This window comes from Polypterus senegalus, chromosome 10 (assembly GCF_016835505.1).
Source record: "Polypterus senegalus isolate Bchr_013 chromosome 10, ASM1683550v1, whole genome shotgun sequence".
Lineage (NCBI taxonomy): Eukaryota > Metazoa > Chordata > Cladistia > Polypteriformes > Polypteridae > Polypterus > Polypterus senegalus.
In genome coordinates, this window is record NC_053163.1 from 74,926,272 (window position 1) to 74,943,901 (window position 17,630).

Sequence of the window (17,630 nt, forward strand, 5' to 3'; positions counted from 1 at the left end):
CCACCCCCTGATTGTTGCTGTGCTGCCTCCCAATACTGACTCAAATAAGTTAGGCTGCAGGCTTTCTTTTAAATCTAACCTGGGAACAGCCACCAGTGTCACGTCCAAGTTTGTCATTTGAAAAACAGGGAAGTCCTCCAGCCCACTGCACCTTTTGGCGGTATCCAAAGACCACAATAGGGCTGCGTTTCCAGATATCAACTCCCATGCCACCCTGTGAGTGCCTTAGTTGTGTTTTATATATGTATGTATGTTTGTGTATATATTTATATCTATATATACGGTAAAACATGTGTTGCATACTCTTTGCATTATTTGACAGTAAACTATGTAACATTCTATGATCTGCTCCTCGCAACTGAAAGGGTCCATGGTGGATGTTTGCCGACTGGCAGACCAACCACATGCGTTACCTGGTAGGTATCCACCCATACAATCAGATCGGGACTCATACTACGAATGCTATGATTGTAATTACTCCAGTCTCCAGGCTGTTAAATAAACAAACCACACACAAGGGCGCATTGTAAAGAGGCTTCGCCTCTGACACTGACGTTTAAAGGTTCGATCCCAACGAGGGGTGCAGTGGAGTGTGTATGCCTGATGAGCCGAAATAAGGTAGAAACGTGTGTCACATACAGTGGGTATGGAAGATATTCAGACCCCCTTCAATTTTTCACTCTTTGTTATATTGCAGCCATTTGCTAAAATCATTTGAATTAATTTTTTCTATCATTAATGTACACACAGAACCCCATATTGACAGACAAAAAAAAAGAATTTTTGAAATTGTTGCAGATTTATTAAAAAAGAAAAACTGAAATATCACATGGTCCTAAGTATTGCTGTAGCTGTGTGCTTAGGGTCATTGCCTTGTTGGAAGGTAAACCTTCGGCCCAGTCTGAGGTCCTTAGCACTCTGGAGAAGGTTTTTGTCCAGGATATCCCTGTACTTGGCCACATTCATCTTTCCCTCGATTGCAACCAGTCGTCCTGTCCCTGCAGCTGAAAAACACCCCCACAGCATGATGCTGCCACTGCCATGCTTCACTGTGGGGACTGTATTGGACAAATGATGAGCAGTGCCTGGTTGTCTCCACACATACCGCTTAGAATTAAGGCCAAAATGCGGGCTGTCATGTGTCTTGCACTGAGGAGAGGCTTCCGACAGGCCACTCTGCCATAAAGCCCTGACTGGTGGAGGGCTGAAGTGATGGTTGACTTTGTACAACTTTCTCCCATCTCCTGATTGCATCTCTGGAGCTCAGCCAAAGTGATCTTTGGGTTCTTCTTTACCACTCTCACCAAGGCTCTTCTCCCCCAGTAGCTCAGCTTGGCCGGACGGCCAGCTCTAGAAAGGGTTCTGGTCGTCCCAAACGTCTTCCATTTAAGGATTATGGAGGCCACTGTGCTCTTGGGAACCTTAAGTGCAGCAGAAATTGTTTTGTAACCTTGGCCAGATCTGTGCCTTGCCATAATTCTGTCTCAGGTCTTCAGGCAGTTCCTTTGACCTCATGATTCTCATTTGCTCTGACATGCATTGTGAACTGTAAGGTCTTATATAGACAGGTGTGTGGCTTTCCTAATCAAGTCCAATCAGTATAATCAAACACAGCTGGACTCAAATGAAGGTGATCTCAAGGATGATCAGAAGAAATGGAAAGCACCTGAGTTAAATATATGAGTGTCACAGTAAAGGGTCTGAATACTTAGGACCATGTGATATTTCAGTTTTTCCTTTTTAATAAATCTGCAACAATTTCAAAAATTCTTTTTTTTGTCTGTCAATATGGGATGCTGTGTGTACATTAATGAGGGAAAAAATTAATTTAAATGATTTTAGCAAATGGCTGCAATATAACAAAGAGTGAAAAATTGAAGGGGGTCTGAATACTTTCCGTACCCACTGTACTCTTTGCATTATTTGACAGTAAACTATGTAACATTCTATGATCTGCTTCTCGCAACTGAGTAGGCCTGTGGCGGATGTTTCTCAACTGGCAGACCAACCACATGCGTTACCTGGTAGGTAACCACCCATACAATCAGATCGGGACTCAGACTACAAATGCTATGATTGTAAGATATATATATATATATATATATATATACACACTGTAAAAAGGCGCTATATAGGCGCCGGACCTGACACAGATGGACACAGAGACACGTATAACAGGTACAAGACCTTTATTTTTCTTCACCCGTGGGCTCACGTCTTCCCCGTGACCCACAGGCAATACACAGTCCCACAAACCACCAGTCCAACTCACAGCAACACCACCTTCCTTCCTTTACCACCACTCCTTCTCAAGCTTTGTCTCCTTCCTCCCAACTCTGGCTCTTTGAGTGGTGGTGGCTGGCCCTTTTTATAACCCACCCAGAAGTGTTCCAGGTGCTTGACCACCTGGTCCTAATTGCACCTCCGGGTGGGGCTGAAGATTTGTCCAGCCAGGCTGCTGAGTCCATGCAGCTCCCCCTAGCGGCCATCCGAGCCCCCAACCAGTCTGTGGAGGACTCCATCTCCCATGGAGCCCTGCGGGTGGTTGGGGAATCAACGTCAGCCATGGAGGCTGCCACCAAGCATCCCGGGGGAGGTACTGGAGTGCCCATGGTGGCTCCCCCAGAACATAAGCAGCAAGGGCGTCCCTGCCGGGCATATGACCCGGCTGTCCGTCACAACACATACATATACATTTTCATTTATCCATCTTCTATTATCCTTATGTTATAAAAAATTTGTATTTTTTTGTTTGTTCCAAAAAAAACTGCTTGAGTTATTTGCTGAAAGTAAGTCTATCACCACATTGGGATCAAAACTGAGAAAGTGAAAGAGTTTAATGTAGACATTCACTGGTTTATGAATCTTGTTCATAAATTGTACAGATCTTCTGGTGTCACTGCTGGAAACTAAAACAAAGGTCCCTCACTCAGCCTACATTAATTTGACGCCCTCCTTTGTGGATGTCTTGTTAATTGTGCTAAATAATTACCAGCATTGCTGAAGGCAAAACTGATCATTAATTAACTGATCAATCAACCGCTCTTTCCTACAAAAACAAGACAGCAGAATTTGCTGGCTGGCTCAATACTCATACACATACAAATTCCTAGGTATAATAGGATACATGAGCATTGCTAGTAAACATAAACAGGCAGCTACTCAGGCTTACTTATGATGAGCTATCAAGAGGTCAGATAAGAAACACTTTTAAGTATTTGTGCGAAGAGTGTTAGAAGAATCAGACTCGACTTCTGTGTCTCTCAGGTACTTTGTCTATAATGGACAAGGGAAGATTTCACTTATTCTGGAACTAAAGAGATCATATCAAACTAGATTTGGTTTCAATCACTGCCACAACTTTGCTTTACTGTGATTACTTGAAAATAGTAATTTACAAATTCTTCAGTGCAAATGTAGTAGTTAAAGCATCTCTACTTTCTTATACAGTTAAAAGGCGTAACAATCACTACTTTAAAATTTCATATCAACTTTGATTTGTTTCAACTGTACAATCTTCACATCCTTACCTGGAGGCAGACTAGAGCGCTTTCTTTTTTTGGTGTTGTCGGCACCATTCTCTGCAATGCAATCAGTAACAAGAGGTCCATTTGTGTTGCTAAACTGAAGAGGCTCGTTATTACTTGCAGGATCAAAAGGAAGCGTGTTCAAGCCTAGTGTAAAGAAAGACATACATACAGAAAATTAGCTTTTTGTTATCTCTGACATCATAATCATTACCAGTGGTGTTTTCCAAAATCAAAACAAATAAAAAAGTAATATTATTTAGGACTTTTATCTTTGAATATGCCTGACTTTAACCTGGGACCATGCAGTTTGATAAAATATAAATAATTAATTTTACTTTATTACATTACAAACTTGTTCAGTCAGCAAGCAGCTAAACATTAAGGATGTTTGCCTTCTACATGAAAACAACATAGTTGCTCATTCTGCGGTGTGTAAACCTCGGATGCTAGCAGCTAACTGAACGAGACACAACTTATCATAAGAAAGATAACTAACAGTAGTGAATGTACCTAAAAATATGTACACAATAACACACACAAAAAAAAAATGCGCACTATAAAAAACAAGAAAAATGACTTGACGTCCATAGCTTTATCATCAGTTATGAGTTGACAACTACATTGAACAAGACTCTGATGTTATGCTTGAAACATGGAAAAATAAAAGAAAAAAGAGCTGGTTAAAGTTTGTCATATTAACTTCTTAAATAAAACATGTGTCAGCTTGGTGACAACGCTTCTATCAACTTCTACACACTATTCTCAGATGACGGTGAGAGATCTGAGATCGGTCTGTTCACAACTGAAACAGTTAGTTTGCAAAGTAATGTAAGTAAAATCCATGGGGGTACTTTATATGAATCATTAACCCAAACAACATCAAAGTGTGTGGCAACAACAACAAAGAAATGTCATTTTGGAGGTCTGTGAAATCAAAAAGAAATGATAAATCCACATTTCTAACTTACAAATAATTCAAGGAAAAGTAACACTAGCAGTGCCGGTACTGTTTAGTAGTGCCCACATTTATACTGTTCCTTACTGTTTTCATACACAGCACTGTTGTGCCCAAGAGATGTAACAGATTAGCAGTTAACCATTATGAAAACAGAGTCAAAATGTGATGAGCAGTGTCTACTGAAGGAGTCGGGAGCTGTAGTTCAGAGGCTGGGGACAGAGAGAAGCTTTTAAACTAAGCTAAATAAGTCCTGCTGCAATGTCTACATATATTCAGCAATGTAGGGATTTACTAAACAGCATTAGAAGTGCAACTGCACGGTCAAATAATATGTTCTCTACATATTAAATGGAGGAGCCAAAATTTCATTTAAATTTAAATTAATAAAATAAATGTTTTACCTCAGGACATTTTAAACCTACAATAATTTCATGTATCTCCATAGGAACAGAGTCAAATCTAATTGTAGAAAAATGGAGAGGCTCTCCTGTTTGATTTTAAATATAAAACTAACTTGACATAAGGCCAACTGAGATGTTTCCTTTCTGAACATTTATGATTTCTTACTTTATCTCACAGTATAGTGTGTAATATAAGCACATGAAACAAATGATCAGCAAATTTATATAATTTTCAAAGTCAGCCATAAAATAGGCATATTTTATGTGTTTTGAACATGAAATGTTATACATTTCAGGTCTGCAAAACATGAATTTTAACACTCATCACACTTGATTCTTTCAGTACAATGTTAACTCACTGATTCATGACCAAACTCAGCTACTGCAGGATATCAGTGCCGGGCGTTCTTAGTTCCACCTAGAAAACTAGGAAAGCACTGCAGCATACAACCTCAGGTCAAATTAGCTGAACCTCTAAGTTCCACCTACAAGTATCATCTTCTTTTTTTACATCTTAACAGTTGACCTTGATTGTTATTGGATATTGTATATATTCATAAGCAACTGTAAAAACAGTCTGCTAATTATAATGTCTGGTTTCTTATCTCTGCATTGCAAGGCATTAAATTAAGATACAAAATAATGTTATCCCGGTGGATTGTACTTCTATTCATTTACTTATGTTGAACTTTCAAATTCTTTAAGGTTAATAATTCTACACACACCACTGATGCAGTGTGTGTGTCTGTGTGTGTGTATGTAGTATATAAATAGGTTTGCATAATAAATAGATAATGTCACATAACGACTGCATTTAAAGCTTAGTTATCTGACACTCGTACGAGAAATCCATTATCTTATTGCTGATGTATTAAGAAACAGATATTAAAATAATGTCCATTGAAAAGACACCTTTATTAACTATACCTTCCATCTCATGATTTTCTTCTCTGAAATAACTTTTCTCTTTTACCGTGTTTTACATCACTGCACTAAATTCATGGTAAGTCTAAATAACACTTAAGTTTTGACGTTGATGAGACCAAATATCTATTTTTTGATCTTCTTCCCACCATTCAACAGTTTTCAGTTATTCTGCATCGATCAAAAATTTTAAACATAAGAACCTAAGACGCCCTGCAGTGGGCTGGCGCCCTGCCCGGGGTTTGTTTCCTGCCTTGCACCCTGTGATGGCTGGGACTGGCTCCAGCAGACCCCCGTGACCCTGTGGTTGGGATATAGCGGATTGGATAATGGATGGATGGATGGAGAACCTAAGATGGATGCAATAGGTTTATTGGCAACTTTTAATGGGCCTTTTACTGTATGAGAGAGTAACGGTGTAGAGGTGTATGAGCAAGTGTGCCCTATGACGGACTGGCATCCCTCCAGTCCCAAATACTTCCAGGACAGGCTCTGGATGCAGATACCCTGAACTGAATTAAGCAGGTCCTAAAAGAAAAGGATAGATCAACTCTGACTGAGCACAAACTGTAAGGACCAAACTACAGTCCACTTATCAAAATGCAAGCAAGCAGTTACAGGTCTACTTCATGTTCATTTATTCCTAGAAGTCACATTACCACACAGGAAAAGATAAAAGGAATGGCATCAGGAGGCTTTCATTAATTTCTTAATAAGAGACCTGCAATCACAGTAGCTTCACTGCTTCAGGGATAAAAACAAGCAGATACCACAGCCCTCTGGGAACTGACTTCCACTCACTGATCTAAATATTCTGTAAATGCAAAAAGCATAACTAAAAATTGTCATTTGGACTAGAGAAATGTTCTTTGACAGTTCACCCAAAAATGATTTGAATTTAAAAACCTATTATTTTCTGAGTATAACTCATTTATTTCACTGGGATGCTTCTAGAAAAATAGAAAGTAGCAATAACACTGAAAGAATCCCACAATAAATTGTACAAGACGGTTACACAGAAAACACATTTTTTTCTTTTCACGCTATAGGGAGAGCTAACATGAGGGAAATAATGCAGGCTATCTTAACAATAGATTTCCCAACCTACAATGGCAATGGCCGCACATTGCCTACTTACCCATAAATAAAAGTAGACAAATGTCGTCAGATTTGTATTAAAGATGGAATCCAAAATTTACAAATGACAGAAGTGTATTGCTCAGTGACTCCAATTCCCATTACAATTGATGACAACAAAATGCTAACAGTGTGCTAGATGAAACCATGTCATGTCAATGTCGTCAAAAAGATAGCAATTTCGGATTGCAATATTAACATACTGTATGTAGGTTTGTAATTGTTTCACTGAAGCAGACATTACGACAGATGTTCAGTGCAAACAACCTAATGCTTTGTATTCAGATTAACCCAATCGAGTGACCCTGGGTTAAGACATCTCTTTGCCTCCTTTGTAAATGTCTCTTACATTTAACAGGCTTTAAGCTGCAATGGGCGAGGGATTCTGAGCACAAAACACACAGTGGTTAAGGACTCAGCTTCAGAAAGCAAGCATGTAAATCCATACTTTAACAATTCAGCTTGACACCTGCACTTTTTTATTTTCTTTTCCCATAAGTCCTATTTTTGTGCCTTCATCTTCTTGAGCAAATCATTCCAATTAATCAATTAAACTTGTCACTTAAAGATGACATGTAATCTATCTTATTTTTTCTTCATTTTGTAATTTAAACGTGAGCCATGTTTCTGTCTTAACTGCCTAGTATTTATAAAAGGACTTTTATGAGAATGAGTAAGAGTGTGTTTTTGAGGAAACTAATGTCTATAATGAATGTAAACGAATAAAACTTTAAGCTGACAAGGTGCTACTGAAGTACTGTGTGCCATTACATGCCACAAATGCTTTTAAAAAACAGTCAAGCCACTTCAAGTGTACCTCCTAGAATTTCCAACATGTTGCCCACTTTGACAGCCACCAAGTTAGCAAGTTAGACTACACATCCCAGTTGTTTTTTTTTTACTGTAAGCACTCAGAAATTCATAAAGAAACTTAAACAATGTCATGCTTTTTTGTATGATATAGCCATGTGCTTATCAACTCTCCACATCTGGCCTTGTTTGCATAATACTTCCAATTACTGAGAGCAACAAATGGGCAATTTAAGTAACTGAATAAAACTATAGATGGGGACTTGTAAACACTGTTAATTTCTTTCATTCTTTTTTTTTCATTACATTCATTAATTTCTTTTCATTTCCAGTAAAAAGTGTGTAATTTAGATTCCCGAAGTGACTACTGTGATGATCAGCGAGCAGAAGAGGATCACAGATATTGGCATGACATTTCTATTGTGGCTGTGATAAACCTGACTTGTAATCATCCTGCCTACCCTCCCAGTGGTACTACATGCCTAATATTTCTGGGGAAAAGTCTAGCAATTATTTTCCTAAAATAGGTTAAGACACAAATGCCCTTCCGGAATGCCCAATCAAATACAGAAAGAGGCGCACATAGCCATTGTTAGCGGCCCATTCCCTAGGGAACACAGCAAGAATGTATTTTTCTTACACTGAGGTCTGTCCCTAGTTGGACCATAGCAGTACAGTTTTGTACCGTGTTAGCCATAGATTGATAAAGGAGACTGATGAAGGGGCCTTAGCTGCCTCGAAAGCTTGCATTTGGAATCTATTTAGTTAGCCAATAAAAGGTGTCACTTCAGCCTACTTTCTCTAATTGGACCAGTCAACCACTGAACTCACAAAAACTGCTGCACTCAGAAGAAAATCCATGCAGACTGAAAGTGACTGAGTGTGGGATCTGAACCCACAACACTGAATTTGTGAGAAAGCAGCATTAGCCACTCAATCTAGTGGCATTCCTTAAAGAACAAATAAGTTTCAAAGTCTCCGACGACTTCACAGCAAACATTTTCCTTCCTTGTGTTTAAAAGACATAGTCATTGCTTCACCAAAAACATTTTTGTTAGGCAGTCCCAAGATTCCATCATGACTTGATGTTGCCCAGGAGTTGATTTTCACTTGTTTAATATGAAACTTAACCTTTTAAGGAAGCAAGAAGCAATCACTGCTGCAACATTACTGCAATTAGGCTTTTATAAAAGGCAGGTTTAAAATGCTAACGAAGGAGAACAGAATATTTATTCAGCCTGCCTCTATGAGTGCGGGTGACTGTGCATAATCCACCCGACTTTATCCAAAAGCTGTAAGGGAAATTTTCTGTCTACTGTTATACACACATAAACAATACTTAGTATGGGTGACAGCGGCACGGTGGCACTGTAGGTAGCACTGCTGCCTTGCAGTTAGGAGACCCCGGTTCACTTCCCAGGTCCTCCCTGCGTGGAGTTTGCATGTTCTCCCCGTGTCTGCATGCGTTTCCTCCGAGTGCTCTGGTTTCCTCCCACAGTCCAAAGACATGCAGGTTAGGTGCATTGGCAATCCTAAATTGTCCCTCGTGTGTGCTTGGCGTGTGTGTGTGTCCTGTGGTGGGCTGGCGCCATGCCCGAGGTTTGTTTCCTGCCTTGCGCCCTGTGTCGGCTGGATTTGGCTCCAGCAGACCCCCATGACCCTGTGTTAGGATATAGCGGGTTGGATAATGGATGTATGGGTGACTGACTGTGTGATTATACATTTGACAGACAGAGAGTGAGAAAAGAGAGAGAAAGTTTGCCCCTCCTTCTTGGTAGCAAGATGATTCATAGAAACACTAATGCAACAGTTATTCTTTCAGCTTCCAGAAATATATATATACTAGACATTAAGCCTGTTACGATAACGGGCGCTAAAACAGTAGTGCATAAACATTAGTAGGAACAGTCTATATTAAATGGCAAGGGACCTTGACCTCATTCTGTTTCTTGTCTTAATTTTTTTTTGTCAAAAATATTTTTGCAAGAAGCCTAAAGTAAAATAATAATAAAAATAAAATAGAAACGTATATGACAATACAATACAGTAAGTATAATTAATATTGCCTTAGTGTAAAACTTTGTAACAATCTGTAAGACACAATATCTGAAGAAGATATTTAGGTAAAATTTTCTAGTTTTTTACCTCATGAAATTTTTCTATACAATTTTATTATAGACAACATTTCTTGTAAATATTCTGTCTGAGTTTGGCAAAAGTTTGTCTTGTTCAGGAATCTCTACAACCTTGACAACAACATCTGGAAAACTTCTAACTTTTGGTAATGCAACATATAACTGACTGTGGCTGAATACTGGTTCTGGCAAGTAAATGCCAACTTTTTCTAAGGTTTGCTCTTTTGAGTCTTTCTCTTTTAGCATTTTTTCTGACTGTCATTTTCTTTTTCTTCAATCGACCTATTTGCTCGTATTTTTCTTTGTCTTTCAGCCTTTCTTTTGTTGATGTTTACTTGTTGAGATTGTTCTTCCAGGAGATGTTGCTTATACAGTATAGGATTTGATTGTTTGTGTCTTTTGTCCTACTTGACGTGCCCTTTTTTTTGGGTGGCATGTTGATAGTAGATACGTCCGTAATATTTTCTCCTCCAGTAATACTGGCTTGTATGTCGCTGTAATATGCGCCAGTGTATTGTGTGTCTTTAATTTTCGCTCGCAGTAATACTGGTTTGTATTTCCGTAAAATGTCTGTAATTTTCTCTGACGGTAATACTGGCTTTGATGTCCGTAATATGACTTTAATTTTCTGTCACAACATTGGTCAATCAGCAGAGTGTCCCCAGCAAATGATGTAATGTGTGGCATGTTCCTGATAATCGTGCCTGTGGCATCTCCCCAGCAAGAATTTTAATCTGTGCTGGTGTGCAGCTGATTATTTTATGTGTGCCGTCTCCCCAGCAGCGGATTTTATGTGCGGGGTCGCGACTACCCAATCAGCACTCTCCCCAGCAATGGTGTCCTTTATTTCTTATCATGTGCGGCCGTGGCAAGGCCATTCACTGTGTGCCCAGCTTCCAGTGTGTGTGCGTCCACGGTGCCCAGCGCATGGGTGGGGCACAGTGCGATGTGCGGTGCGCCCCGCGCATGCGCACTTCACCAGAAGACACAAACACACGGACACCTGGATGCACACAGGGGTTTTATTAAAGAGGATGATATTACTTAATAATTTTACTCAAATAAGAAGACAGTAATCATGGTAGTATGACCACCTATTTGGAAGCTTAAAATAAAGGTATTAAAACAAACAAGATAAAGAAAGACCCCACTTAAGAAGAATTAAACCTCAACAGTGTGCATCCTGGCATACAGGGGGGATCAGATGTATTCAGCAAAATACAGTCCTAACTAGCCCAAAGTCACGTATACCCTACTCTCTAGTAGACATGCAGGAAACTGGGAAAACAGAGCCTGGCCCAGGTTATAGTATTCAATCTACAAGCCTACTGCAGAAATGGCAGCCATTACTCAATGACCTAAGTGCCTGAACTACAAGATCTCTTTTAGTTCTTCTGATCAGGTTGCTTTACTGTCCATTTCTGTTGCAAGGCTGAGAGCTTAAGAGGCTCTAAGGGTGAAGGTCAGCCAAAGTTGACAGATTTAAGTAGGGCAAATACAACTATATTCAGTAGGCAAATCTGTTGTAGTGCAGTGATAGCACTGCCTGCAGAAAAATCCAATAGAAGCAGTACTGACAGAGGCCCTTTCAACTAGAGCACTCTGATTCTATTTCTAATGAGTTTCCAAAGATTCTAAAACATCAATAATTACTGCCAGAGATGACCAAAAACAAACACATTTTTGGAACTTCTCATCTAACACACAAATATTAATCCTAAATAGATCTGCGACAGCACATGATTGTAGGTAGGAGATGATACATAATTACTCAGTGTAAGACAATTTCAGGATACAACAGCGACAATAATTTCCTTTCTCCTCAAATTTACCTTGTAGTAGATTTATGTAAGTTTTCTTTCTAAGCTTCAAAATAAACCATTTCCAAACTTTACTGTTTTTACAATTATTATAAACAAATAACTAGAAGAAACATTTGCTGGCATCTGTCTCACAACTTTGCATTATACAATCATAAGCAGGAATAAGGAAAGCATTCTGGTTTATAGCAATCACACTACATTACAGAGCAAATTTTTAAATTGCTGAAGGCACTTTATACCTAATATTTTGAATGAATAAATGATACAGCATGCTACATACAGTACCACTGAGTAAGACATTTCTCTCATTTCTCCATTACTTGTTTGGGAATGGACTATAACCTTATTTAAGTTAATGAACATTCATAATTAAACACAAACAATAACCAATAATTTGATTCTGATATCAGTGCCTCCAGCAATTGTTACACAGTCCTAAACCCCTTACTTGATGTTAAGAAAGGTCCTCTATGGTACACAAGCAGCTCAATTTGTCAATCCCTATCCATCAACAAGACCTGGCAGCTTTGCACTCCTGCTGACTTCACAGGTATGAAAAATTGTTCCATTAATCTTGCAAACATACGCGCCACACTTGCTATAAAATACTAATTTATACCAGCCAGTTTTAATTAAAGTCAATCGATTCATTCATTTGGCCCTTGGGTATCCCTTGGTTTATGTTACTACTCTTTCAATCCATCAATATAGTGCCTATTATTTATGGATTATTACAAAGCATTCAGAAGTCAGACAACAGACATTTCACTGAAAAATGACAAAGTGTGTGCAATATAGCTATAAAAATTTTAGACTTTAATATATTGGTTAAAAACAAATGGCAATTTGCTAAACTTCAGGTTCAGTGATAAAATGTATAAAACCACTGGTCAATATTCTTCAACATAACCATCAGTTTTAGTATTCATTGCAGTGTCTCTAAAGCTTCACCTTCAAATGACCATTGCAAAGTAATATGATGCTAGAATAGCAATTATTGGTCACAGTGACCGATTTTATAAAGTCAAATATTGAAAACTAGGGTACCAATCAGTAACGAATTCTCTGCATAATGTGCTCTGTAAAGTAAGAGAAAAGCGCAGTGCATTCGAGTTAGGATTGGAGCTGCAGCAGGTCACAATGTTAAATTACCTGGATTCCCAAGGCACTAATATAAATAATATGGTAATGCAGTTGCTTCTGCTACAGACAGTTCAAAAGCAATATGTGACCTGCCAATAATACACAAGATGTGCCGTATGCCAAAAACCCTTATTATCATTTCCAGCTAAAATGCAAGTGGAAGAGAAGCATCTGACAGTCTAACTTTAAGTGCTGTAATTATAGAAAGAAAAGCCAAACTTTTGAATTCTGTTTTTAAGGCCTATGATAGCTGAAATACACGTCGGTGAATATAATCAGTAGCATCTTTGGATGACTCTGGAATAACTGTTGTCTGGCACCAATGTCTTCATTATTTTCAGTTTCCTCAGTGTCTGTAATTTCTGAATTATTAAATAACTATTAAATAGGTCTAAGACATCCTGTAAATTTTTAGTATACACACGTGCAATTTCTGATCAATAAATATTTTTTAATGTTATTTATTAAATCCGATAGAATTACAAATAATAATCTGTGTAAAAATAGTACAGTTTTCTTTAGTTCTTTAACTATGGAATTTCCTTTTGGCACTGGACAGTTCAAAGCCAGTGGTGCTAAAAGAAACTGAAGGCTGAGCTCACAGGACAATCCACAACCAATGAGGATCAGACAAGAGGGTACCATTTGGCTCACCATGCAAAGGGACAAAAGGGTTAAAAAGGGGACCTGGAGCAGGCCAACAGTGCAACTGTAGCCCCACAGTGTCTAAGATGTTAGGTATGTAATGCCCACAAAATCAGTCATGACACACCCATCACATGTTGATACCAACAGGGTGTAGCTGCAGACTTCCTGAGGGTTTCTCTGTTTTGAAAATGCTAGACTTTTCTCGCTCAGTTGAGGAGTTTCTCGCTTTGCAATATAAGTCATTGATTGAACGTGGTACGCATGATTACATTATAGTTAAGATTAGGGTTATGGGAGGGTAATCTGACTCAAATAATAAGGACTGTGGAGTAAAGCAACTGACACAAGAGAATTTTGTGACTGACATTGTGGGTGCTCCGTGACTGAAGTCATAGGTATTTCGGGCTGCAGTTACATTATAAATCACTACAGCTAAATGACTTGCTTTAGGGATAACTGCAACAACAGAGGAGTAACAAGGGTGTTCTCCATGGTCATATAAATGAAGAAACAGCATTCAGGGATATAGTTACAGCTTTTGTCTTTTCTAAGGGGAAGACTACTCATTTTTTTTTATTTTTATTCCCATTCTTAGGAAGAATAAAACTTTTTTTTTTTAATTATTTCAGTAATCCATTTTGCCCTTCTTTTTTCCTCTATCCACACTGATCACTGCTGCAATATTTTATTAGCTAGTATAAAAATATGTTTAAATAGATTTTTTATTGCATTTTTATGTTTTGTTCCACTAGGCACCTTACCATTTCTATTTTATTTACTTGATTGCTTACTTGAATATTTTTTATTTATCTGTCAATTCTATTTGTAAATTTTCTAGAATTTGAAGTAATTTTTCTGAATAAACATGTTAAATATAAAAAAATATATTGTTTTCACCTGTCATGGAATTTGGTTAACTACCTTACTGCTCCTCATTTTTTTTCTAAAATACTAATTCCAACTATTTTATGGGATTTTTTTTATTTATCCTCTCTGGGTTGACCTGAAGGTTCAGCGATTGCTTCTACTGCCTCATAGTTCTGGATTAAATTCTGACCTGCTAGCATGCTGTGTGGAGTTTGTGCGATGCCCGTATGTCTGCCAGTGTTTAAGTTAAGTTACCTTAATTGATGCCAATTCCTATCAGTTACTGTATGTTGCCTTGCAATACAATTCAGTGCTGAAGTTAACTTGGACTCTTACTAGTGAATGGGATGTTTCCAGGGTTGGTTCCTGCCTTACACCAGATACTGCTGGGTCAGGCTTCAGTTACCATGGCCCTGTGATTGGGTTCAATGATGGATGGATGGATGTGCTCAAGTTTAGCACAGTCTACTTTATACATTCTCTGCTGCCTTAGATCATAATTTGCCTTCCTGAAATATTATTGTATGCTTGTGCTTTTTGCCAATTTACTAAGTTATCAGATCACAAATTTAAAGAGTCTGGTTTAGTGTAAGCTGCCCAATTCAAGGTGTTTATCAGAGATACAATGATTTATTTCATGAGGCAGAAGTACATAATAAACAATAAGATTTGCAGCACCTATTTAAAATATTAAAATATGTGCTTCAGTTTAAATGTTTAAAGTCTAAATATTCTCATTTGTAATAGAAATGTGTCATTTTTCACCCTCTGACAGAGGTTCATAGAGAGCTAGACTCCTAATAAAGGACCAAACATTAAAAAAAGCATCATATACATAATCACTGACTTGGAAATAGTCTAAAACTGTGTGTTATTTTTAACCTTTTAGGTGTGGTTCTTAGAGGGTTTGGGCCAATGGGTAAAGAATCAAATATTAAACAATCATATTTATCATCATCAACCTCAAAATAGCATAAAATGATACTCCACATGCAGGTCCCCATTTTTTTGAACTTTTATGAAACTTTGCCCCCTTATATCCGATTATGGGGTGAACCCCTGGGGTTGGCTAATGTGGCATTCACAACTTCAAGTCCTTGTGATTATGTTGCTTAAGACACCTATTGGTTTGCTCTTCATCATAAAGTTGTAATTTCCTGCATATAACATAGTCCACAAATAGGTCTAGAAGGCCAAAGATATGGGGAAGAAAAAGCTCTACATCATGGATAACGAGACATCAAGATGAGTCGAACGGTACATCATATGTAATTCTTTAATAATAATTCTTTGCATTTACATAGTGCTGTGCTCATTACTCAAAGCGCACAGCAATTGTAGGTTAAGGGCCTTGCTCAAGGGCCCAACAGAGCAGAGTCCCTTTTAGCATTTACAGGATTCGAACCGGCAACCTTCCGATTGCCAGTGCAGATCCCTAGCTGCAGAGCCACCACTCCACCTATGTAGGCAATTTCAAAGACTTCATTAAGTAATTGTTATGAACACAATTACATTTTTTCCCCTCTTCAAAATGGTTCAAAATCTTAGACATTCTTTTTTTTTTGTTTAATTTTATTACAATATGAAGTCAACACTGACATATCTCTAATGGCTGTATAGACTTAAAAAAATTATATAGTGAATTTTATGAACTGTCTGCACACATGATGGTAGTGAATGATGCAACTGAAACAGGAATAAGTCTTACCGAAAATTTCAATGATATCCTGAAAAAGGACAATGAACAGAAACAGTTTATTCTTCGACTGTTCAGAAACGACTGCAAGAATTTTCCAGTTTCATCATAGACTGTGCTAATGTTGTAGATCTGCAAGTGTGGAACAATAGTCTGCTGTTCAGTTCAGATGACATAAAAACTGCCAAATGGTGTGACCTGTAAATGTTCATTTTCATTAAAATTCTGTGCATTTGTTATAAATAAGCTAAAGAATAAAACTAGCCTTGTGGAGAATTTGAACCTGTTATATATAAAGGATATACTGCATACAGGAATTGGTCTTGGTACCTGCAGCACTGCTTTTCCCTGTTCTTCAGCATAGCTACAAACTAAAATATTTTTTCAGCCAATTCTGTATGCTCTTCCTATCCACTGCGCTGATAAAGAAGTCTAAAGGAGTATATGGTTAACACTCATTGTTCCTTTTTCTATATACTTTTAAAGTCACGGGCAAAGAAATCGTAGAGTCATCTGATCTTACGTCTTATGTTTCCTGTTAGCAAGGGCTACCCCCAGAAAAATATCCAGTATTTTTCCTCTTTTAAAATTATTTATTTCAGTACAGGATTACAAATAGCCAGTCTACCACCGGGCACACACACACTCATCTTTAGAGTAAGGGAGGAGAGAGAAATAATTTGGGTAAAAAAAAAAAAAACCAGGGGGCAAATGTGTTAAGTGTGCTCAGGCCACAGCTATAGAATTCTCTTTCTGAAAAATGAAAAGTGGTTAATGTTTTGTTTTGTTAAATAATAATAATAAGCAGCCTGCTCTGTTACTGTGGGGCAAAAGAAGGCAACTGAGAACCAATTTAATACCCACTCACTTCCTAAACCTACTTCTTGCATTACTGAGATAGAACTCCTTCCAACATCACTAGGTAAAAGTTACAAATGAAATAATATATTAGTTAAATATATACATTCAAATGCTAAATTTACAAAGAATGAATTCTTAAAATATGCATCTGACCACTTTCCCATTTCTCAAGTGAATGTAACATGATATAAAATGAATGCTTAACAACACGTGAAAAGGCCACTGCAGGTGGCCTACAACCATTATAGACACATTGGATGTCACAATACTTTGGAAAAGTGTAATCTGAATGTTGCCATCACCCTTCATGTCACCAAAATACTTCCTAGCTTTCTATCCAAAACTGTCACCAAAGCCACAATGATATATTATCTTATGAGAAGATCAGAAGAAAATGTCAGCAGTAACAGATTGGCATTCATCATTCATAAACGTGGAGAAGAAAGAGTTCACTTAGAATAAAATGTTTTATCTTCAGTGTCTCAGCATGCAATGTAGGGACAAAACTGCTGGAATCATAGAGTATGACTGAAGAATCACTCCTTCAGGCTGATGTGAATAACACTGTATTACACATGATTATGCAGCACAAACAGACTTAATTTATGCTTCTGAATATCTCAGCATGATCCACGGTCTTGTAATTAGTCTGTAAAAGGCAGACTGAAAATCTTTCAGTTATTTCTTAAACAAATGC

The 17,630-nt window shown here is 37.9% G+C and overlaps 1 protein-coding gene across 6 annotated transcripts in view; it reads right to left on the reverse strand.

Annotated features, from left to right (window-relative positions):
* Positions 1–17,630, reverse strand: part of enox2 (ecto-NOX disulfide-thiol exchanger 2) — a 918,217-nt gene that overhangs the window by 367,222 nt on the left and 533,365 nt on the right. For all 6 annotated transcript variants that reach the window (XM_039765983.1, XM_039765987.1, XM_039765986.1 and 3 more), the window contains one exon: positions 3,531–3,674. In XM_039765983.1, coding sequence (XP_039621917.1) covers positions 3,531–3,674 — 144 coding nt within the window. The remainder of the gene's footprint in view (positions 1–3,530; positions 3,675–17,630) is intronic.